This window comes from Larus michahellis, chromosome 6 (assembly GCF_964199755.1).
Source record: "Larus michahellis chromosome 6, bLarMic1.1, whole genome shotgun sequence".
Lineage (NCBI taxonomy): Eukaryota > Metazoa > Chordata > Aves > Charadriiformes > Laridae > Larus > Larus michahellis.
In genome coordinates, this window is record NC_133901.1 from 24659108 (window position 1) to 24683908 (window position 24801).

General features: G+C 36.8%; 1 protein-coding gene across 1 annotated transcript in view; it reads left to right on the top strand.

Annotated features, from left to right (window-relative positions):
• Positions 1 to 24801, top strand: part of PLS1 (plastin 1) — a 47667-nt gene that overhangs the window by 16576 nt on the left and 6290 nt on the right. Inside the window, exons 2-11 of the mRNA XM_074591360.1 lie at positions 5692 to 5800; positions 9131 to 9294; positions 10578 to 10707; positions 12417 to 12549; positions 13463 to 13544; positions 14851 to 15016; positions 15112 to 15254; positions 16726 to 16821; positions 18396 to 18591; positions 23642 to 23720. Of these exons, the coding sequence (XP_074447461.1) occupies positions 5731 to 5800; positions 9131 to 9294; positions 10578 to 10707; positions 12417 to 12549; positions 13463 to 13544; positions 14851 to 15016; positions 15112 to 15254; positions 16726 to 16821; positions 18396 to 18591; positions 23642 to 23720 (1259 nt within the window). The 5' untranslated portion in view covers positions 5692 to 5730. The remainder of the gene's footprint in view (positions 1 to 5691; positions 5801 to 9130; positions 9295 to 10577; positions 10708 to 12416; positions 12550 to 13462; positions 13545 to 14850; positions 15017 to 15111; positions 15255 to 16725; positions 16822 to 18395; positions 18592 to 23641; positions 23721 to 24801) is intronic.

The following is a 24801-nucleotide window of genomic DNA, read 5'->3' on the forward strand; positions in this document are numbered from 1 at the left end:
GTCAAGAATAATCTTGGCCAAAGTAAAAACATCTTTCAGTGTAAACTGGGGGAGAAACCTCCCCAAAAACCAAACAGCAAACAAAAACTTTGGAAGTTTTATCTTCCTGAAAAGAATCTTCCTGTATTCATGTAAAGCTGTCATTCTGTATATCAATGGCAATTAGTTCCATTACTCAAATTTTTATAATATACAAGTCTTTTCACTGTTGTTTTATTAGCATTTCCTCAGTTAAAATACAGCAGTGTTTTCTCTTCTCTTCTTACAGATTAAAGGGAACATCTGATGCATAGCCTTGACTTAAAGTTCTTTTTCTGTGTCTTATAACTTATAATGCATTCTTTGCTCTCTGAGACAGCATAGAACTCCTAGTTTAATCTGATGAGAGCTTAAAAGACCAGTGGTGCATGAAAGCCACCTTTTTCCCACCACGTTGGCCTGAAGAATCCCAGATAAGCTAACACAGGAATGCTGCAGGTTAAACTATGGGGCTTGTGGGGCTCGGTTTGCATTAAAATCTACAGCAGTTTGATTCAGAGCGCAATAAAAGAAGCAGAATTTTAATGTTTTATAATTGTAGATAGTACATATTAATAACCAGCTGATTATTGACATAAAAGCAGTAATTCTTCTGCACAGCCTGTATTTGCAAATTATGCTAGATTGGCTGTTATTAGGAAAAACAGATTTAGGGATGAAGCAGCAATAGAGTGGTACTTGCAGCAGGGACAGAGGAGGTGTGTCCCTAATGCCAGAGAAAAAGAACAGCAACAAAAGAAAATGAGCTCTTGAGTCAGCATGTGTAACGTCCATTGTCGTTGCGGAAGCAGCTGCGTGTGGAAACAAGGCAAATAGAATTTGAAATGAAGAGCTGGTAAAGAAATTGCTAATTATCTGCAGGGATGGAGAAAACTATTGGGCCTGATTGCCAATTAACTGTGCTGTTTTTTCTGACAGCTCTGATAATGGGTCAAAACAGCGGCAGGAGCTGCTGTTTGGCCTGCTGGCTATGTCCGTCCTGGTTGCTCAGCCCCAGATACTCCTCTGCACACAAAGAAACACACCAATAGTATCAACAGTAGTTTGTGTCTGTATTAGTGTTGGATGTGGAAGTTTCCAGGAGATTCCAGTGAATTGTGTTTAGATACAAAAAGCCGTCCAGGTGTATCCCTAGCCTGCCTTCTACGTGAATATTGTTGGTTCATGTTAAGCATATTGGTGAGGACTTAAATGAAGATCGAAGGCACTTTCTCAGCATAAAAACAGTGTTTGTATCTACCCTGTCCTGGGGCAGCAGGAATCGGTTTAATGTAAGCATATACCACAGAAAATCTAAGTGTCTTATGAACACTACCAGAGTACAGAGAAATATGTTCTCTTTCAGCAGGTAGTCATAGTTTCAATAGACATGTACTTAAGGCTTAATGTTAAATGTTGTCAGAATTGTCTGTGGACTGAGTCAACTTGGGTGGTGATAAACCTGCATGTGCAAGGTATTTATTAGCTTAGATAGAAGGTCCGTGTTTCTGCACTGAAATTCTGAAATGTCTGACTAGTTTAGGTGTTGTCTCTGCTCAAACTTGATCTCTCCTGAATGCCAGAACCATGATTGCAGCACTTCTGCCATTTAATTGACTAGCTAATTTACCCTCTAATTATATAATAGGGTATTTAAGACTGTCTCTTTAGACCAGAGGTATTACTTTATTTATCTGCTTCATTCAAGAATAGATGTTTCTACTGTGTTCCTGAAATAATTAACATCTTAGAAAATAGCAGCCTTTGACTTCCAGAAATAGAATATGTTGGAAAATGTAGATTATGAATCATAAAAGGGGAGGAGTGAAACTGATTGCAGTGCAACTTTGCAGAAATTTTTTTTGATAAAATCTGACTCATGGTAATGGTAAACAGTTAAAAACATTACAGTATGACAGAAGTGGTGTTGTCTTTTGCACCTGTGTGACTAAATATTCCACTTACACTTTGACATACTCTTTCTGTATTTCAGAGGACTGTCTTCTGTCTTTTTGCAACCTCACAGTCCTTTAAATTTCTTGGGTAATTTGGATTTAAATGTGGGGTTTTTTTCTCCAGTTTTTCCATAGTTCGTTATTTCTTTATTACTAATTGCCACATCAGATTTCCAATCAAGGTACTTGCACTTTCAGAAATATCTGTGTGTAAGGTAATTTTTTCCTAAAGATATATTTTAACTGTTTCTCTTTTGAGTATGAAGACTGGCACATGCTGCTAGTAAGCTTAGCAAAATGGATGAGTAGGATTTTAAATCTAGTACTTAAATAAGATTGAGTGACATGAAGGAAAAATACTTAACTTGCCACCCACACTCAAAGCCATATCCTATGTGACCCACAGGAACAGTCCCAGTGAAGACAGAGAAAATACTGACTCAAGTAAAGTAGACAGGATCTCATTAAAGTAACACACTGTTGTTTAAGAACTCTTTTTATATAGAATTATGGAAGAAAGCTAAATTACTATGGAAACTTTATATAGCAAACTACTGCATTTAAAGAAGCAGAAACATTTGCTGAGATGAGAATCAGTTACATTGTGCACGAAACTTGATTTTTCTCTTTCTTACACAGCAGTGTAAATGTGCTGCAGCTAGGGCCCAAATAAATATTTTTACTTTTGCACTTTGAGAGAGCAGCACAAGCATTTATTTATCTACACTTACACTGCTGTGTAAGAAAGAGAAAATGCTGTTGAGGGAATAAAAATCATCCTGTTGAAAAATGCCTACCAATCTAAACATGCATATGGTTACAGTTAAGATGACCTCTAAAAATCTGAGGCTTTCATTTAGTAACTCTTATTTATATAGAATATGAATATAAACGATGAAAAGGATATCATTCTGGGTTCAACAAAAGGCAAAATAATATGAAGAGGAATGCCGGAATACATAGGTTTGCATTGGTAGGTTTGAGTAAAATTATCAAGTAAAATTATCCTGATCGAGGTCTAATTTCTGGCTACCTGAAATCTCCGTCCAGCAGCATTCTTTCCAACATACTATCCAAATATGTTGAATAACTATGTTTCTTAACAATTTAATATTTGCAAGTCAATCTTTAATCCAGATTTTATTTTCCTTTTTTTGGCTTTTTTTTTTTGGTCAATTTGTATCATGTCTCCTTTTTCTCTGAAAGATCCCATGTAAATAGGAGGACATTAGGACGTTGACAGCCTTAGGCATTGGATGGCAGTGTGTAACTGGAGGTAGCTACACAAGAAAGAAAGGCTGACCCTGTGCTCTTCATTCTCCAAGCAAAGGGGGGCAACCTGTGAAGGCCATGCAAACCAGCAGCTTGTGCTGTGCTTCTTGTTTCATAGGTAGGCAGGGAGAGCCGATTTGTAATAAACCAATGTTCTACCCAGTTGGAGAGTATGTTGGGCTGTGTTGTCAATATAATACAGAAGTGCGATACCTTTCTTGGTTTAATAATCTCCATCAGTGATGTCACCACTTATAACTTTGAAATCAGGAGATGCTTCATTGATTAATGTAGTGAGGCAGCGCTACACCAGTTTGTGGCTGACCACAGCCAATTTATTTTATATTACAGCTGTTTTCACAGTAGGGTAGGTGCAGTCCACATCAGCAGTACTGTATGCGTTCATTCCTTGGGCATTCCTTAGCAAAGCTCCAGGAAATTTGTCTGACTCTCCTTGGCACAATCCCCCAGCAGACGGCAGCTGCTGGTATGCCCTGTTGCCTCTTCTCTCATGTGCTGGTGACCTGTGTGATTGCTTCACTTGTATTTTCTCTTGTTTTCAGATTGTGAAGGATTCAAAGAAAACTGATGCAGCCAGAAAGGGGAAGAAATTATTTTCTAGCAGAAATTCAGATTAAACATTACTGATCTCCTTTATTATTAACCAAATTCTGATTCCGTTATTACAATCTTACACAGACCTGTGAAGGATCCTGTTGTCGCAGGCATTGTACAAACACCTAGTTACGGGGCAGTCCCTGCACTGGGAAGTTTTGTAACAGAATTAATCAGGACGTCCGAAGGTACAGTCTTGCCCAAGGGCGTCCAGCAGGTCCATGGTAAAACCAGTTGTTGAATTCAGGAGTTCAGTTTCCCCTTCCAGTGTCTTGTCCAGTGGGTAATAGTACAGTTCTGTTGATATGCATGGGTTTTTTGGGGAGAAGCAGCTGCATAAAGCAGATCTGAATATAATTATTATAAGCAAATAATAACCTATTCTTAATACAGGAATATTTTTCTTGCTCTGAAGCAAAAACACTAAACCAGAAGCAACTAAACAAGAAGGGAGAACATACACAAAGTGTAGGACAACTTTGAAAATACTAATGTAAGGTGGATTTTTGTCACTTCTGGTTTATAAAGCAAAAGCAAAGACAAAATTTGTACTTTCTGGTAGGCACAGCACCACCTGTAGCACACTGTGCTCTCTACAGCCAAGTGCTGCTCAGACTTGGCACAGGCAGGTGGGTGTTGCCACACGCTTACCTTGTGTGTACCAATGGCACGTGTGCAGTGGAAAATGGCAAATGCTATTATAAGCTTGTGTATTGAGACAATTGCATGAAGCTTCTTGACAAACTTGCACCTACTAACAAGGGCCTGAATCATCCTGTCATAGTAAAGCTTCAATAAGAGGAAATGGGCGAGGATATGGCACAGGGGTTTATCAGCCCTTGCGAAGGTGCCCTCTGTTTTGTGTTCCTTTTTTATGGAGTTGGGTAGAGTAGGTAGATTCACACTGAGACTGCCATCTTTGTGCCCAGTAAAAGCCTTTATTTGACTCTTTGACAGTGTCATGAAACAACAGGCTTGTCAGGAGGTTGTAGAGAGATGGGGGTTGGTCTCTTCTCCCAAGTAACAGGCGATAGGACAAGAGGAAATGGCCTCAAGTTGTGCCAGGGGAGGTTTAGACTGGATATTAGGAAAAATTTTTACACTGAAAAGGGTTATTAAGCATCGGAACAGGCTGCCCAGGGAAGTGGTTGAGGCACCATCCCTGGAGATATTTAAGAGACAGGTAGACATGGTGCTTAGAGATATAGTTTAGATTAGTGATGGTTTTTGTTACGTTGATGGTTGGACTAGTTGATCTGAAAGGTCTCTTCCAAACTAGGCAATTCTATGATTTTATGACTCCTGCAGCAGCTGTGGAAAGGCTCATCGGTGTTCACCCACTGACTGTAGATAAGTGCTTGAGAGTGTCCCAGTGAGGTTTACTACTGTGCAAGTGTTGGATTGGTCAGTCCTTTGCGGGACTAGATCCTAGCACTAACCACCAATTGGCAACGATACTGCATTGCACTTAGAAATTTTTTTTTAAACTGTTCATTGAAATGATGATTTTAATGTCGGAAAATTTTAATTTTAAGCCGATGATTTTAATGTTGGAAAAGCACTCACGCAATGGAGCTAGATTGTTGGTCAGTGCTTATTCTATGCAAATGAAAACATCAGGTGTATGAAAACAGGTGCTGCTATTGTGAATTCTCAGTCACTGTTACAATGAAAAGAATTGCTGGGTGTTTGATATACGTTAAAGTGTTCTTTGTAATGTTTTAAGCATGCCAAGCCTGGAAATGTCATACAGGTCCTGTACCTGATATTGAAAAGATCAGTAACTTGTATGTGCTTGGAATTAAAGCCTTATATGTTTCCTGTTTATTAGGTGTAAGCAATTGAGGACAACACTTCTTGCTGTCCAAAGATGGAAAACAACATAACTACTATCTCTCGTGAAGAGCTTGAAGAACTAAGAGAAGCATTCAGTAAAATAGGTATGTTTTAAATAAGAAAATAATAGGATGCCATTAACATTGCAAAGCCACGTAGGATTTGTGGAAGAAGTCTTTATGGATCACTTTGTTGTGATAGGGCCATGTTCCTTCTACGTTGCCAGTAATATCTAAGAATATAAGAATGTTTATATGAACCCCTTTATTTTCATTGAAACTATGTGCGTTTATTAATTTCTTTCAACTTCATCAATGAAAATAGATACATTTTCTTGCTGGGCAGTTGCATTATTTGTGCCATTGTATATGCAGCATGGTAGGCCTCAATATTCAGGTTTTTTTTAACTCCTTAAATATGAAAACAAAATTAATTGAACTTCTATTGTTAAATATATTTTCATGTTAGATTACTGACACTTTGGGTTTGCTTTACTTGCATGTTTGGTGAATTTCTCTTTTTGTTTATTAGAGTGGATTTTATGTTTTAAGTAGAGCTAAACTTGGAGATTTTTTTGGACTTGCTTTTGTAGCTAGCAGATGTTAATAAATAACTACAATTTTGTATGCTTGACAGGATGTTTGCAGATTAATCAGAGAATAAACAGAAAGAGCGAGAAATTATATAGCAACTAACCCCTATTTCCAGATTATAATACAATACTGTTGTGAATGTTAAAGTTCACATTTGCTTCATTTCTTGTTTGCAGCACTTCTGAGGGTGGAAAGTGTAACTGGGGGAACAGGGTCACTTTAGGTAAAAAGTCTTAAATATTAGGAGTCTCCAGCTTTGTAAAGAGTATTGGATAGCTGTATGTTAGAAATCTGTAAGACCACGAGTAGTATGGAAAAGGTAAAGGGAGAGAGAATTATTCAGTTTCTGTCAATACAGGTATCACGTGATGCCCTGTAGAGAGACAGAAAGCTTAGAATAAAAAGAAGTAACTAATCTTCATGATAAATGGTAAAACCATAAACCCATTGACTTTGGTATGTTGTTGAGACCAAAAAAGAGTGGAAATGCTAAAGGAATAAGGTTCATCCATGGAAGATAATTCATGAGTTGTTATTAAACAGTAGTCTTGATATAGTCTGTAGCTCAAGAAGTCTACAGCCTGCGGGAGCTGGAAAAACAGACCAAAGAAAAGAGTCCTGTGTACATGTAACTGGGAGGTGTTAGGATGGGTAGATAACTCACTGGTGGTGTCTGACAGTGTTTCTAGTTGTTTAGTTTTCACCGTCTGCATTCCTTCTTTTTCTCCCTTTCCCTTCTGCATGTTTCCACATTTCTGCTCGGAGAATCGTCTGTGTGGCTCCTACTCACTGAAAAACATTTTCTTCCTTACTATATTGTGCTTTCTGTAAAACATAAAAATTAAGCATCATTTAGCTTTTTCTTATTCATTTTTACATTTTCAGTGTCTTTATGGATAAATTGCTTGCAGCTGTGTTGGTAAACTGAGAGAAAAGGCACGTATTTAACTCTCTGCTTGTCATCATGGAAACTTACCCTCAGTGAAAGATGAACCTCGAGAAATAAAATAGCTGGTAATCTGAGTGAACTTGTGAGCATGTCCTCTGCTTTTTAGACCATCCCTGTTATTGCGTGGGTTGTTAAATGCCTGCAAGCCAGACAGTGGATGGATTAATACATACGCGGACATGAAGTTTGTCTGTGTAGTGATTTGTGAATTGTTGGTAGTATCAAAAACACAGATACATATGTTTTTTTTTAAACAGATGTTTTTAGCCTTTTGTCAGCAGTGAAAATCTGAAGCTGTATAGAAGCTACATAGTGTATATGGATTACAGGGAAATTACTGTATAGCAATTAATTATGTGTAGAGATGAAAGCATGTTTCTCTGCTTGCTGTTCTATAATGTGATGTGTATTCATCCACTCTGGTATTACTGGCCGAGTTCTGATACTAGGGGCAATATGGAGAGAAGTCTTTTAACTAGTAAATGAAAAATACAAAAGTGGGAGCACCTTGACAAGTCAGAAAAGTGGCCACATCATCTTGCTTCTGTTTCTGACTGACTGTGTAGAATTGGGAAAATACTATTAATTTGTATTTTTCAAGAGCTTTAGTATGATCATGAAAGAGACTGAAAGTTGTTGTCAAACATGGAAAATATTAGCATTAAATACATAAAATGATGGGCATTGTATCCAGCACTAGTTATGCTGGATATGATTTCTTGTGTTTGATTGAGCTTCATCTATACTGTATATGGACTATAGATTTTTCTGCTTTTAAAAGTACTTCTTCCCATTGCATAGACATTGTGCTACAGGTAAGGCTATTTTAATGCACATTCCCAAATTCTGCTTGTATAGATATGTGTATACATATATAGGGAAATATGCATAGATATAAAAAAATTAGGAACGGTTAATGTGTTTTATTCATTTATGTATGACATTGGATAAAAATATACCATAGATTTGTAAAATGGTGCTTTTTTATACTAAGACAAGAATTCATGACCGCTCTCTGCACACAGGTTGGCCTAAGGTGGAAGTAGAAAGGGTATTTTTATAATTTCTACTGTGCTGCTGCATTATTCATCATGAGTAACACAAATTATACTGAATTTGTCTTAATTGATTTTTATGTGACACAGCCATTCATTTCTTTCCACAATTGTGGAGCTATACCATACCTCGTATGGAAAAAAAATCATTCTAATACATTGCTGTACATGGATGTTCCTGACGTGGTCTTGGGAGCTACGTGTAAGTGAAGGTAGCAGTACAAATAGCTCCCAAAAAAGCTAGTTAATAGATTAAGGAAGGTCACCTTCAATAAACAGATGCAGATCATCCCAGATTTGTTCTTCACAGGTAAGCCTAACCACATCAAAAATTTTGAAGAACAGAAAATGTCTGTCAGATACTAGGATAAGAAACAAAATGCAGAGTCAGGTAGAGTTCCTGTGTAAGTAGTTTTTCTTGTATAACTGTGCTCTTCTAATAACAGCTTGCATCAGATTTGAGTTCACTGATTGCAAATGGTATAATATCAACAATAGGAATATAATAACTGATCTCCCTTTCACTTGAAGGTTTATAGAGAATTTTGTTGGGAGTCTTGTAAATTGCAAGTTTTAAGCTTTTTTTAAATTTGCCATCTTGCTATAGCTATGCTTTGAGGTTATAAGAGAGTTCCTGAGAAAAAACATAACAAGATGGCGCAACTTCTATCCAGTTGTGTGTCTAATCCACAAGTGTTGCTTCATGCTTACTTATCTATGTCAGAAGAAATACTTGTCTCCTACAGTTGTATTTCTCATACTTTATTTATTCTCAATGCTTACTGTACTTGGTTCTTTACATAAGCATAAAAAAACCTTGTTGCTTTCATTTTACAGATATTGATAACAGCGGGTATGTCAGTGATTATGAGCTTCAAGACCTGTTTAAAGAAGCAAGTCTGCCCTTGCCTGGTTACAAAGTCCGGGAGATTGTAGAAAAAATCATTGCAGTGACAGACAGCAACAAGGACGGGAGAATCAACTTTGAAGAGTTTGTCTCTGTAAGACATTCCCTTTGGATGTTTCTCTACTGTCTGATATCTGTTGAGAACTATGACAGAAAACTAAGCTAAGTCTTACAACTAAGTACTGCTTTGATACAAATAAGTAATATTTTGAGAATGGGAGAGTTTTCTGTGACAATCTACAATATGCTATATAATTATTTTCCAGTTTCACTCTCCCATTTAATTTAGATCTCATTTGGGCAGCATGTGAGAGCACAATATTTTCAATCAGTCCTACTTTCTATTTTCTCAAAGATGAGGGCATGGATTACATATTTTAGGAACTGTTGGGTCAGCCCTTGCCCTGCCAAAAGAGTAGATACCGGCCTCTGAATTCTCTTAGTGATAAACTAATGCCTGCACTACTGTGCTTCATCTCTGTACTAAAGGCCTTTTTTTTTTTTTTTTTTTTAACTGGGAGTGGGGTACATTTTTTCACTTTTAATGAAGAAATTTGAAAGACTTATACTGTTTTTCAAGATGGATCACTGACTAGTTTATTTAAGAGAAGCAAAAACTTTTCAGGTTGTTGGTGTGTTGTATGCGTTTGGGGATGCTTAGTTTCTGCTTAGTACTGCTTACAGCTTACAGTAAGTTATAGCTTAGTACTGCCGCTAACTGGAGCAGGTTGCCTGTTGAACTAGTTATTGGTCTTTCTTTCCAATATTCTAATTTGCAGTGGTTCATAGGTGAGATGCAAATATTTGCATCAAGGTATTGAACTGTATCTGTTACTTATACTATATTGTCAGTTTTGAGACCCCTACAGTATTTGGGCAAATTTAGGACATACCGGTATATCCAATGTGGCTTACATTGCAGGCAGGTGGAAAATGGTGTCAGCTTGCTTAAGGGTATGTGTAGCTGTCACGTTGTGACATTTTACCGTAAAGTATACAATGAAGGTAAGAGCAAGAAATCTGCTATTGTTGTTGAAAATGTGTGTATCTTTAGTTGTTTACTTCAGTTTACCGAAATATCTGTGGAAAAATTGGATTGTTGTGCATCTGCTTTTTTAGATAGCATGGCTTAATAAAGGTAGCACTTGAGGTACTTGCTGAGAAATAATATATTAGATATCCAGTATGCAAGTTTCATGAAGGGATTTAAAATAGTTTTACCCATACAGTAAATTTTTTTGCAGAACAGGAGTCAATGTAAATGTCCAAGGCTTGCAGTCAGGTTAATTATTGACTCTGGGGTAGTTACATGAGTTGTCACTTAGTTATTTGAAGGTACGCTCAATCACATAATGCTCTCTATTTTTCTTATTCCAGATAATTCAGGAATTGAAAAGCAAAGATGTTAGCAAATCTTTCCGAAAATCAATAAACAAAAAGCAAGGTATTACAGCAATTGGAGGAACATCAGCAATATCTAGTGAGGGGACACAGCACTCTTATTCAGGTAAGAAATAATTAAATACAAGCAAATTTTGCATGGAGGAAGACGCTATAAATTTGCACTAAAGCCATAGAAAATAAACTACTGGAAAAAGCTGCTGTTGAAAGCAAATTAACATAGAGAAAGCATGTTGAGATGCTTGTACTACATACACAAATTGTTTGTGTACGTACACTTACCACACAAGGTAAGTGTGGGTGGTAGTTTATTAAAATGTAGGCTGTTTGGTTGTTGGTTTAATGCTGCACTCAGAGGCAAGTTAGGCATCTTTGCCAGAGCAAAAAATGAAAGCAAGCACTGACAGCATGGGGGGGCAGGGGGGAACTAATGGTCCCTTTGGCATACTTCTAGTAATGCTAGTCAAGGTCTTGGCTTCATTACATGCTAATCTACTCTTATTCCTATATTCAGATAAAAATGAATCCTCATTTTCATTTCCAGTGTTAACTAAAATGAAAAAAAAAAAATCCACATATCGTTTTTGGATGGAATGTCCACCTCAGCTGTCTCTGTGCCATTACAGAATTGTTCACTCCCCTCTAATTTTTGCATTGCCATCTCATACTTGAGAAGTTGCTTTTAATATTTGATCTCTGTTTCTTTCTCCCTCTCCCTGCTGCGTGTCATTTAAGTTGGTAATTGTGCCTAATTGCATTGCAGCTCTTGGTCAGAATGTTAACTACCTTGTAGGATCATATTTCAATAAGCAGTATTGCAGCTTTTTTGATTGACTCAAGTCTGGGATTTGCTGTGGTTCCAGAAGTGTGTTAAGATTCTATATATGAGGAAGATTCACTTCAGTTAGCTAAAGCTGGTGATACCCTCTCTCTGGGTATTACCCTTATAGCACCAGCTGCACTTGCTGTATCCCCAAAGCAGGGGATATGTTCCATCTCAAAGGATGCCTGCAGGGGGGACACCATCAGAGCTAATTGTTTAGACTCCCCTTCATTTTTGGTGGAGAGAAACTGACGCCACTAGACTGTAATCCATCTGACCTGGCCATCTTGTTTATGACAAGATGAAGTGTGCACTAAAATTTCACGTTTCTTCCCACTGACAATGAAAGAAATGTAATGAGTCAGGTGTCTTTTATGCTTCTTGAGGTAAGTGAAGGTGAATACCACCTGTACGGTCTGGGAATTTGGATATTGATACGTGATGGACTGTTGTCCCAATAAGCTTTCTTAGATACATAGTATTAAATTCTACACTAAATATGAAAGAAAATTTAAAACTGAGATACTAAACTTTTTAAGTTTCTCAAAGCTAAATATAGCACAGTAATCCAGATGACAGTCTCAAAAATACTTCCAGTCTCTGAAGTCCTTGTAGAAGGCAGAATGAAATGGTACGTTTTAAACCAAGGGTGCATAGATTGAGATGTTGCATATTTCAGACCACTAATTTGCCTCTTTTCATTGTAGTTACTGAGAAACTGAAGTCAGCCATGATGACCCATTATCTTGCAATGATTTTTATGTTGTCCTTCAGAAAATCACCAGATGTTTAGAGGGTGCTGTAGGAGAAAGATCAATCTGTACTTTTCACTTTTTGTGTGCTATCCCACGGGTCTGATTCTTTTCATAACTGGCCCCTGTGAAACTAAGGGTTTTTGTTGCAGATGAACCTCTTTGACCCAAGTCTGATGTTTAGTAGTATGTGTTCGTTAAAATGATAATAGATTATTTTAATGCTGTTTTTCTTTTCAGAGGAAGAAAAAGTTGCTTTTGTTAATTGGATAAATAAAGCTCTACAAGATGACCCAGACTGTAAGCACCTCCTACCTATGAACCCATCAGATGCCAGTCTTTTTAAATCCCTTGCAGATGGCATTCTTCTTTGGTAAGTCCAGGGCTGCGAGAAAGAAAAGAAATTAATCTCAAAGGTTAAATGCTGATCACAGTGAACTGGAAAACTTCATAGGCTTTAACAATAGGACTCCACTCTTAAATATTTCAACCAATATGTAGGATGGAAAAAAAATCTGTTTGCCCGTAGAAATGTTATGTTTAGCAAATTTTTTATGTGACTCTGAGCGACTCTACATATATTATGAAGTGGGTTTCCACTTCAGATCCATAATTACACACATGAGATATGTGCAGACTGTTTATAAAGGAGATAATTACACCGTTCATATATTCATCATCTGAAAATAATCAGAAATCTTTGCTATTTCAAGTATTTTTAAAAGTTACTACATCATAGGATGGAAGGAACAGAAATCAGAATTAAATTTGTGGCAAAACAGAGAGCATATAGTAGGTCTCTTGACTTTAGTTAGTTAAAGTTGACTAACAGTACATATTCACACACCATGGTAACAAGTGATTAGTTTATTAGTATTGATGTGAATTAGGCTTTCAGATCCTTGTAGATGCAAGATACTGTAGAAATGCAGTGCAGAAATATATTGGCTATATTGCAAAGACTTTCACTAGAAACTATTTAACTGTCTTTAGTTTCCAGTTTTAATCTTCTCAAGACCTTTTTTTTCCACAGTACAGGCATGCCCTGTTACTTAAATATAAAACCCGGTTGCTCAAGTTTCTTACAATTATGTATTATCTGGAGGTTTCTCAATGAATGTGCAATTATGTAACAGGGAGAGGAGTTTAGAGGATGAGGTGGTCTTTTTTTTTTTTAATCTTGTCAGAAATATTTACAGCTAATTTAAAGTGTTAGGAGTTTATAATCAAATAATGCATTTTCTGAGAAATGAAAGTTTGAGTAAACTCTGACTTTTCTTCCTTAGCAAAATGATCAACTTTTCACAACCGGACACAATTGATGAAAGGGCTATTAATAAGAAGAAACTCACTCCTTTCACTATTTCTGTAAGTATTGCACAGTTAGGAACTTGCCACAAATGAAAAAGTAAAATATTTTTCTATAGCTTTGTTTTAATGACAGTTCTCCTGGTGGAGTGCAAAGAAAACAAAAAAAGGTGCTGTGTATTAAAAAATGTCAAAGCATGAAATCCTATTTTCTAATAAACTCTGCTGAATTCTCCTGTTTCTTAGATGATATACAGGAATACTTGCGTTTTTCGTGCTTTCCTTAGTTCTTTCCCTCTTCACTATTCTTATTTTGCTTTACTAAGACTTCTGAGTGGATGGCCGGGCTGTATTTTAGCAATGCAGAAAGTATCTGCATAGCTGTATACTATATAGTAGGATGATGCATTTTCAATAGTGGAAAGTGGCTTGGACAGAAGATGGCAAGCTCTATTTTTAATTGTGTGTGAAGTCATGAAAATATTTGAGAGAAACAGTTTTTAAGACCTCAGTTTGGGTATAAGAAAACAAGTCTGGAAGAGAAAAGTAGATCTATAAGTTACCAGCCTAATGAGAAAAAAAAAAAATCCTGAATAGAAACATCGGTTAATTGGCAGATTTTTAATGTCAGCTGTTACATTAAAATATGAGAAGTTAAAACATACCATATTCTAAATCCTCCAAGTGGGTTTTGTAATACCTACTTATTTAAAGAAGATGAATCAGCAAAGATGATAATACATGTGTTGTCTCTGTAGATAGTTAAAATATGACACAAAAAAATAAAGAGTAATATTTGCAAGAGCTGCCAGGTATTTTTTCTTGGAATATTTCATCTGTGACAATCATTAGCTCTACTTTGAGTGTCAGGATGTTGAATTGCCATGATTTTCTTATGCTATCTGTTCAATTACAGTTTAACAATTGCTTGAATAAATGTATAAGATCCAAATGGGATTACAGTGATGTTAGTAGCCTCCTGCACAGGGCAGAATTCCATATGAGCATGTTTTTCCACAGGATCAAGCCCCTGATATTTTGAGCAATACTGTTTAATTTGTGTATGTGATTCAAGTTACAAAAAATACTTTGATTAGGGTATTCCTTGGCGATCCAAGCTGCTGAAGGTGGTCCATGATTTTTTGGTGGGTCCATATTAAACTCTGTGAATAACGTTTTCCATTAAATTTTGGTAAGATACATGGTGGTTCACAAAAAACTGTGTGCAGAGTGCCATTTTTCCCCTGGGAGCCATTGAACTAATGCATTATTTCCTCTAACTTCTGAAACTTATAAAATTTAATATGAATAAATTTACTAAGAATTATGATCGCATAAATTTGTTCAATAATGATATTCCAAATAGGAAAACCTAAACCTGGCTCTGAACTCAGCATCTGCTATTGGCTGTACAGTTGTCAATATTGGATCACAAGACTTGCAAGAAGGAAAACCACACTTGGTATTAGGACTCTTGTGGCAGATCATTAAAGTTGGTCTTTTTGCTGATATTGAGATCTCCAGAAACGAAGGTAAGAGTAATGCCAGATATAGCAATGTCCACAATTTTTAATTAACTGAGATCGCAAAAGCAATGATATCAGCTTTCTTTCAAACTTGCTTTTAGCTCTTATCGCCTTGCTAAATGAAGGGGAAGAACTAGATCAGTTAATGAAGCTTTCCCCAGAAGAGCTCTTGCTGCGCTGGGTGAACTACCATCTGGCCAATGCAGGGTGGCAGAAAATCAGTAACTTCAGCCAAGACATTAAGGTATGTAGTTATCGCTCTGATAATAGAACATAATGGTATTTAAACACGCTATGCGTAGAAACAAATGAGCCAAATCAGAAGCATTTAGAAAAATAGTAGCCATATGCTTTTTCTGGCTATAGGTTCATCTTGCATTTTTCAGTACTTGAAAGAGCATCGTTTTGATCTCTCATATCCTGTTCAGTGGCTCGTATCATGCATTATCACATCAGTGTAAAACAAATATTTCCGACAAGCTCATATTCAGGGAAGTTCTAATGTTCTACGGTTGTTATTTGAGTTACACAGGACAATGCACACTACCGTATCAGTTACCTTTTTCCTGTCCATCCTTCCTGGCTCCTGGATCCGCAGAAACCCATCTTTTATTTCTTTTGTTGTTTTAAGGAAGAAGTGTATGGCTTTAGATCTCCTGCCAGTGCATGTTTGCTAGCGATGATTGCCCTTCACACCTAGCATTCTACACGAGTAGGAAACCTCTTGAGGAAAGAACAGTTATTCAGAGGGCTGTCTGGAATAGCTACTGATTCTTGATCTAAGGAGAGAGCAGCCCTCCTCAGTCCCTGTGCTTTGCTGGTGTGACAATTTACTGACACAATGGGACTGAAAGCCATACTGGTTCCTTGGGGCATATGGCAGACCTGCATAATTCTTCTCTCCTCAGTCATTCTGCATGAGTACTGTAGTAACTGCGGTTAAAGAGAGAAAAACCCAACTTTTAAAAACTAAAAGCCAAGGAGGAAGATTCTCTATGCTGATAAGACCTCTTTTCAATGAAGAAAAACACGTCATCAGTTGCTAGTTGTATATTTTGAAATGCCAACAAGAAGGCTATTATTAAAGCAAACCTCAACAAAGGTTTTACACGAACACTGCTACTATGATAAAAATATTACATGCTGTTTAAGAAAAGTATTAAATACTTCTAAAACTATCAGGTTTTTGTTTTATTTTCCTAGTTTCTTCATGGGGAAAAAAAACAGATAAACATAATTTCTTTTGTCACTATAGATTCATCCTAAAAAAGCCACTTTGCTCTCCATTTTTAATTCCAATTACCTCATTGATTAAGAAAGAGAATTTTTTATAAAACAGTCTATTTGAAAAGGATAGTGAATGAATAAGATCCATATTGGACTTTGGGGTTTGTTTTTTTGTTTTTGTGGGTAACCTATATAAATTTGCCTTAAATATCTTAATTAAAGATGTCGAGTTCATCCAGCAGAATAAATTTAACTAACATTGTCTGGAATAATTAGCAAACATTCATTTTCTCTCTTATCTGGCTAAGTAAGTTCTATGTGAAATACCATAGTAAAACGGCTGTATGACCTCATCTATATTCTCTGAAATTAGGTTGCCATATTTTTTACTTGTGTGGCTTTTGAATTGGACTGTAAGAGCAGTAAATGGCTACGAAAGGCTATATACTTGCTCATTTTTTAAAAAATTATTGCACTGCTTGTTTTAGGATTCAAGAGCATACTACCATCTGTTAAATCAGATTGCACCCAAAGGAGATGACCCTGATGAATTGCCTATTAAAATTGACTTTTCAGGATTTCATGTAAGTATCCAGAAACATAAAATTAGACTGGAATTATCCAAGACCTCTGTGTATGTATCCAACATCCTGGTTACAAGGCTGTCCCAGAATCCCCTTTTGTTTTGTAACACATACAAAAACTCAGTCAGATTCCTCAATGTCACAAAAGCTTAAATGGGTAAAAACTTGAGTAAAGTTCCAGGGTGCTGCTGAAACAGGATAACGCATCCTACAGTCTAAAATTTGGAGCTATGTTTTACTTGGAGTAGTGTCTAACTGTTTTTTATTTTCAGTTGGGTCCTCCAACATGAATATTACAACATCCTGCTTCAGTTCTGCTCTTCTGGAATTCAGACAAGGAGAAAGTGTAGACTTCACAAACCTTGTGATCCTTTCTCAAACCAAATAGTATTCAGAAATAACACGCGAGCCCTTCCAATAACCAGCAGAAAAGGAAACTGTGGCAACCATCAAGCTTTAAGTTGTAAAAGGATAGAGGGTCTAAACCCAGCCTAGGTAGATGTGAAAACACTTTTTTCTAAGCTGCTAGATAATGCTTGTTGGAAGGATTATTCTGAAGAATGTATTTGATCCAAAACTGGACTGCCTGCCTAAAATACAGATATCCATCTATTAATCAGAATCTTAAGTAGAGTCTTGTTATTCATTATGATAATGAAAACCCGTGTGCAATACTATGTTTGCATGCAAGCCTTAGTCCTCTCAAACTCCTTCCTGAGGAGGGCTCTGTTTTGTTTGTTTGCTTTTGTTTTGGGGTATTTTTGGGGAGTGAGGAAAGGATAGTAATTTTTTTTTCGCCTGTAATTTCCTACAGTTCATATGATCATGTTCTGTAGTGGGTTATAAACCACAATATTAATAACATATAACAACTTCTTGTTCTAGAGCAAGTTTCTGGTTGAGTGTACCAATGCTGAATTACTGACTGTTATTGAATTCTGATAGTAATTAAATTACTAACTCATTTCCCTATAAATAGTTACTCTTAGTTTTGTGAAGATTAAAGGCAAAAAGTATATGCTACGAGGTTTTGAAGACTGATTTATTCTATGTAGATTAATAATAAGGATGAACAAACAAAATAACACATAGGTTACCAACTTAAGATGATTCAGAGGCAAAAATATTAAAAGGAAAGCAAGGTAGTGGATTGTCACATTCTGGAGCATTCAGAGTCTTATGGAGGATTTGGGGCATCATCTGTAATTACTAGGGTTAAGAATATCCTTTTAAAGCAGTGATGGTGAATCTATTGCATATCCAGCAGAATATGCAGTGCAGGAATCAACAGTCTGGAAATGGAAATATAATCACTACACCTCTGGTTCCTACTGCTGTTGCTGTGATTTGTGAGGGTTGCTGTGCAGGCAGCCACAGAAGCAAAGGACTAAAAGAAAGTGTAAGGAAGGTGGGGAGAGGGTAATTGTTACAGTCTGTAAGAGGTAGCTCAGGCACTGGGGGCATGAGGGAGAGACTGGCGTGGGTCGTTTAAAGATTTGCCAAACTGAAGATTCAGTAAAGAATGAAAACATGCTAGTATTCATTACAAATTAATTTATTTTTTTTTCTTTTAGGATAAAAATGACTTGAGGAGGGCTGAATACATGCTCCAACAGGCAGATAAATTGGGCTGCAGACAGTTTGTAACTCCAGCTGATGTGGTTGCAGGCAACCCTAAACTCAATTTGGCTTTTGTTGCAAATCTCTTTAATACATATCCAGCCCTAAACAAGCCTGACAATTCATCTTACGATCTCAATTTATTAGAAGGTACTCAACTTGCTAAGCATATAGGAGATAAGAATATTCGTGATTTCTGTTTAAGTATTCCTTCTAGGTTGTGATATAGGATCCCTGTGTGATGGTGCCTGTGTTAAGAGCTTTCTCAGTAGCTTTCCATATAAGCCTGCAGTAGAAGTCCCCGTTACTGTCAATATTATTCACTTGTGTTAGCCTGACCAAAGGCTATTCCTGAATAACCATCTATCATTCATTTGCAGAAGCAAAAACTGTCCTTCTGCTCCCTTTCTAGTTTTCTGTGCTTCTTTCCATACTATTGGTATCTTAGCTGATGCATAAATTCTAGCTTTCCCTAATTTGCAGTGCTATACTATGCAACTGTAATAGTCCCTTAAAGTACTTTTCACATATTGTGTTTATGTATATGTGTGTGTGTGTGTGTGGATTAGTTTGTTGCCTTTTAAAGTAGGAAACATTGAGGGGGGGGGAAGCTTATGTATCAGCAATCTATATTAATCTATTGCATCAGCAACCTATAGAGATCCTAGCATATCAGCAAGTTTGGACTTCAACTGTACCATTCCAATCCCTAATGCTAAAGATGGAGGCATAATGGGTAGCAATCTTTGGCTGTTACCTTTCCTGTGGACCGGCTAATCTAGGATAATGAAACGGCTCCTGCCAGTGTATTTCACAGTTGTTCACTGATCTCAAAGGAATGGTGAGAATCAGGGGTGCCACACTCGGGAGAATCATCAGCAATGTTCACACATTCCTCTGCACTGCCTACTCCTGCCTTCCTCTTACTGTTCCTATCAGGTTTCCTTTCCATCTAGGTGAGTCCATCTTCCTTTGCTCCTCTTTTTTTTCATAATTTGTCTGCTCTGCTGCATCCCTATGTCACAAATCTTGTATCCCGCAGACCACTCCTGTCCCAGGCTTCCTGCTCTTCTAGTTTCAGCTGGGTGTCCCCTGCGGTAGAGGTATCAGAGCACAGGAGCTAGTATTCCCTTCTCAGCTGTGATATCCCTAGTCACTGCAGTCCCTGCTATCCAGGATAAATGATTGAAGGAAAGGCCTGCTCTTCCTCAGCTGCAATTTTGTTAGAAATGTACGCTCTTGGAAATGTATACAGGAGCTGTGTGGAGGTGGACTATGTTCAGTTCAGCTACTCTGTTCTGAACATAAAGTTGCAGGTGTGATTCAAAATACTGAAAACTTGGTCAAATTTAGAAGAATTTTCATTGGCATGGCAAAAAACAGCTGAACTACATTCTGAACTTCCCTAAAACATTTTGAAGAGATCAAAGTCAGTTTGTAAAAAGTTACAATCACCCAAATGCTAGATTTTGTAATGATAAATACTGGCCAAATTTAACACGCTGTTTATAATATATGTATTTTAGAGATGGATAATCATGCCGGTGTTATCTGTTCAAAGGCATTAGCCCCCAAATAATAACTTCTGTGGTGTAATGTAGATCTAAACCATCAAAATAGTTATTTCAGCCAAAAGATGATGTCGTTAATAAGTTTTTCTGTTAATTTGTTTTATTTTTCCATAAAATCCTGTGGGTTTACTGGTGTTTTATCAAGGTAGTGATATAAAATATAAGACATTAATTTCTTTATAGTTTCATCATGGATTGTCTGTTGAAATCTGACTCATAATTTATAATGCTTTCCTATTTTGCTTCATGAAATCCAGATTTGACCCCTCCTAATGTAGGTACTGTATTTAGTACTTTTCTGTACTCATAAAAGTGTTTATTCTGCAATTTTTCTTCTTTTTTTTTTTTCTAGTGTTTTAATCATCTCTGTCCTTTTCTGGTTGATTTTTGCATTGTTCTTGTATTTTTCTATTGCTTTAATATGCCATCATAAGTAAAACAGAAGAAGAAAATCCCCACAGGTCTAACATGATGCATGTAAAATGGGTGCAGGACTTGCAATAAGTCAAATGCCATATAGATCCTTCTGTGGGTTTAACCAGTAGGGGCCTTCCATGACCCAAGATGTAAAGCTCTAGGCATGTGTGGGTGAGTACAGCTTTCTGAAAGTCTCCCATTTTCCTGCATAAATTCCATCTTTTCAGTGACTCTTCCACCCAACGAGTATGATGTGGCTGTTCTTTTTCGTTTAAGACAACACACACTGTGCATAAATTGACATCTGCTCTGACAATGCTTGAAAAGTCTGGTGATGTGCGCTTGTATGCAGAGAGCACATCCCTCAGGTACCCACATAGCAAAATGAACGTTTGATATTACGTGGAGATGGAGGGCGGGAGTCCTGACCTCAGTCAATGCATGACCTTTAACTGGGTGTTGCTGTTGCTCTGAGGAACCTCTCGCTTGTGGGGAAGGCAGCAGAGTTTGGAGTCTACGTCACACAGAAAGCTGAGTTCTTGCGGGGAAGAAGAGGAAGGACTTCTGTCCACCCATGTTTCCTCCAGTGTAGATGTCCTCTGCTGCTGGTGCTTAGTCTGCTGGCAGCCTTTCAAGGCAGTTACCAGGAGAGGGTTAACTACTCCCACTGAGGCCAGTGGAACATAGGGTGCAAACTGCATCTTGAGCTCATAGGTATTTGGAGCCCCTTTAGGTTCTTGACCCCATCCCTATGGCTACTCCCCACTCAGTTCCATAGTATAATGATCTCAAAGAAAGAGATGGCAATAAATATAAAGGATACTACCAAATTTGCTCCTCTCTCTTTTGTGTAGCTCTGCCCCCTTTCTGCAGTTTTCCAATGATTTTGGCTATCTGCTGCACCACTCAGCAGAAGATATGCACCTGATAGGATCACAAGGTATACTTTGAATAAAAGAATAGAGAGAAAAAAATTGGTCAGTTCTCAGCCATCTGGAAAACTTATGAACGCTTGTGTTGCATGATAAAGGGGTTGTTGAGAGTGGCATATTAAATGTAGTATGCTGGGTTTAATTCCTGGATTCCCGGTATCCGAAAGGGTGCTGCCCAACTTGCATGCTCTCGCTTGACTACTTTGGATTCTTTGGACAGTGTTAAGCATGCGTTTTAAAATTCTCAGTCTGAGTGCAGTTGCTGAGTATCTGTTTTTTTTAACTACGCTTTGTCTAGTAAGAGTTCATTAAATAATCTTGTTTCTGTCTTTGCAATGGGCAAGTGTGCCTAAAAGCACTTTGCAGTCAGTATTTTGGGTATCGCAAACCAACTCAAAGCTCAGTAAGCCTAAAAACTTCAAAGAAGAAAAAAGCAAAAGGGACTTGCTTCAAAATATTATAACCTCTTAAGCGACTCTTTATAAACTTAAAATATTTTTATTGTATCTTTTTTTTTGTGGAAAAATAGGGATGTTTTTAATGACTTTGTTTTGTATTGTCTTTTAAATTTTGTTGTGGTAAGAAGTATGTGAAACAAAGCTGACTGCCTGAAGACCTTGCAGGGTATTATTTTTCTTTGTTTCAGCATGTATTCATTAGTGACTTTGGTAATTTTTACAAGTAAATATTTGAAACAAATACTAGTTTAAATTGCATATGAAAGACCTCATAATTTAGAAAGAAAATATATCAGTAGGATGAATATAATCTATTTCATAATAATTGGAAATGAAAGTAACTGGTAAGATGGCTGGAACTTTTAAAATAAAATTTATTCTGTTGGAGAATGTCAATTATAGCTGAAATTTCTTAATTTTTATATAAATATAGTTTGAAGTCCAGAGCTTTTTTTTGGAAAAAGGGAAGAGACCTAGATTAAAATTGTAACCTCTATCTAAAAATTGATGTTATGACATAAGTCTCTTCGTGGAAAAATAATATTACGGAGGTTTTCTTTCTATCGTAGTGATAAATACATGTTTATAGAGTAGCTTCAGTTTGGAAAAACATTCGTCGTCCTGTAGTCAATATAGAACTGCAGTACTAAATGAGGTGGTTTTCATACTACATAAGCCTCACTAGACAAACTCAGTACCATTATCCTCTGAGGAACAAACGAAAAAAGCAAAGAAAGCTCTTACTCAGATTTTTACGTGTTTGAGGACTGAGAAGTCTGTTCTTTCATTGTTTGGGGATGTTTTCTCCCTCCTCAATGTCCTTTCCGTTTTCCTAACGGTGGATTATCAGCCCAGGGGAACAAAGTGATGAGGTTATTCCAAGCTCACATATTCAGGCTAAATATTTTCTTAAATGCTTTTCTTTGATATAAGAGAAAACAGCTTATGCAGCACTCATTTGCGTGCAATTGGACACAGATACATTGCTAAAATTTAGGAAATGTTGTATGTAGAAAATTAATGTATTACTGCAAACTGTAACTTTATAGGGAAAGAAGGTTAGTTTAGGAACTCAGGATTACAACAGATAAAAACAATCTAAGTCAGGAAAGTGAATGGCTGTGTTTTGGGGTTTTTTTCCTACTGAATTTTCTGTATTTCTCATAATCAGAGTTGCTAGTTAAAACCCCAAGAATAACTGGTCCCTTTGGCAGTATATAAATAGCTTCGCAAATTTAATCAATACAGTACTGCCTTGCTAAGTCTCCAGTTTTAAACACTAAAAAAGTGAGGTCTAGTGCTTTGGGGAGGACCTTCACAAATGAATAGTGGGAACTCCTGCGTGGAGAGAAGTGGAGCTGTTGTTTCTGGAGTTTGATGCAGTTGCAATAATTGTGTTAGTGCTAACTTTTAATAAAAATATGCCATTTCAAACACATTTAAAGATACTGTTGAATGCAATTTCCACTAATCTTGGTTTTAGGAAATTACTACTAATCATCACTCTTTTCTCCATGATATATTAATTATCTAAAATATAACCGACAAACTGTCTATTTCTGTATTTTTACCAAATTGTATTTACACAGAAAAATGTAGTCTAATCGTACTCCTTGTAGTGCCTCTGACCTTGTCCCCAGAACTGAGGGACTCTGATAGAATTCCTTCCACTTATTGGCCAGTAGGGACTACTGTTGGGGAAGGATGAACTCATATTTTGGGGGGGGGGGGAGGCGGGAACAGGTGTATGAGAGTCATTTAAACGTTGCTTATTAAAGTCTTTTCTCCAGTAATTCATATAGAATTATATTTGTCACTGTAGGAGAAAGTAAGGAAGAAAGAACTTTCAGAAACTGGATGAATTCACTGGGTGTAAGCCCATATGTTAATCACTTATACAGGTAAGGCTTTTTTTTTTTTTTAAACAATAATTTGATTTCCCTTGAACAACAGGGGAAGAAAGATGGGAAGAAGAAAGGGAAGTTGTATTTCTACTAGAACAGTGATTTCCAGGTTTCCACACAATGTGATAGAAACTTCAAAACTGGTCTGTAGAACCTCATTAAGCAGTATCTGAGTCCAGAATTCTACTTATGATCTAGAGATACTACAAAATCTAACAGGTTTTGATGGGCTTCTCTCACTTACTTGTACTTTGAATTATGTTTTTTGAAAGGTTGAGATAATTGTGTTATATAATGCATGATTTTTACTGTCTCTCATGGCAGATGAAATGACCACAAACCTATTAAAACAGTAATGTAATTCTAAACTGTAAGAGAGGATAGATGCCTGCTGAGTAGACTGTAAGAATCTATGCAGTGTGGTATTCCCTCAAAACGATGGCCTTTTTAGGTGCTTCTGATCATTTTCAAATTGTGCCAGCAGTTGATTCAAATCCTATCAATAAAAGATGGGATATAGGGAGCAATTGGGAACATCTGCTTCTGTGTATACTTGCAGTTAGGTTTCATTTATTTCTGTTTTCTGACCTCTGTAAAGTGATACCATCTGTAGATAGCTTAACAGGGAGAATTTCATTTAGCAAGCAGCTGAAGGGAATTAGGGAATTATCAGGAATGCAATGTATAATGGGAAAATAATACTTTTCCTAATACCCTTTTTTTCACAAGATAAGTACAGTGGTTTAGATTATTCTCTAGCAAAATACATCTGTATGTGCAGATAAAGCATGAATGTTTAATATCTTGGAAAGTTCTGAGGAAATTAAAACTAGATCAATAAATGAAAACTCTTTAGCTAGGTGTTTTATCCGTGCCTACCCTGTGAAAACAATTATTTAATTAAAAGTTGGGAAAACCAGTGACTGTGCTTAATTCACCAAGATTTGTTAAAATAATGAAATTAAATATACAATTTAATGTAAATAATCACAGAAATCAAGCAATATGATATAGGCCAGTTTCTTCACAGAATGACACAAATTTTTATTTGTGACTGGAATTTTTCAGCAACTTAATT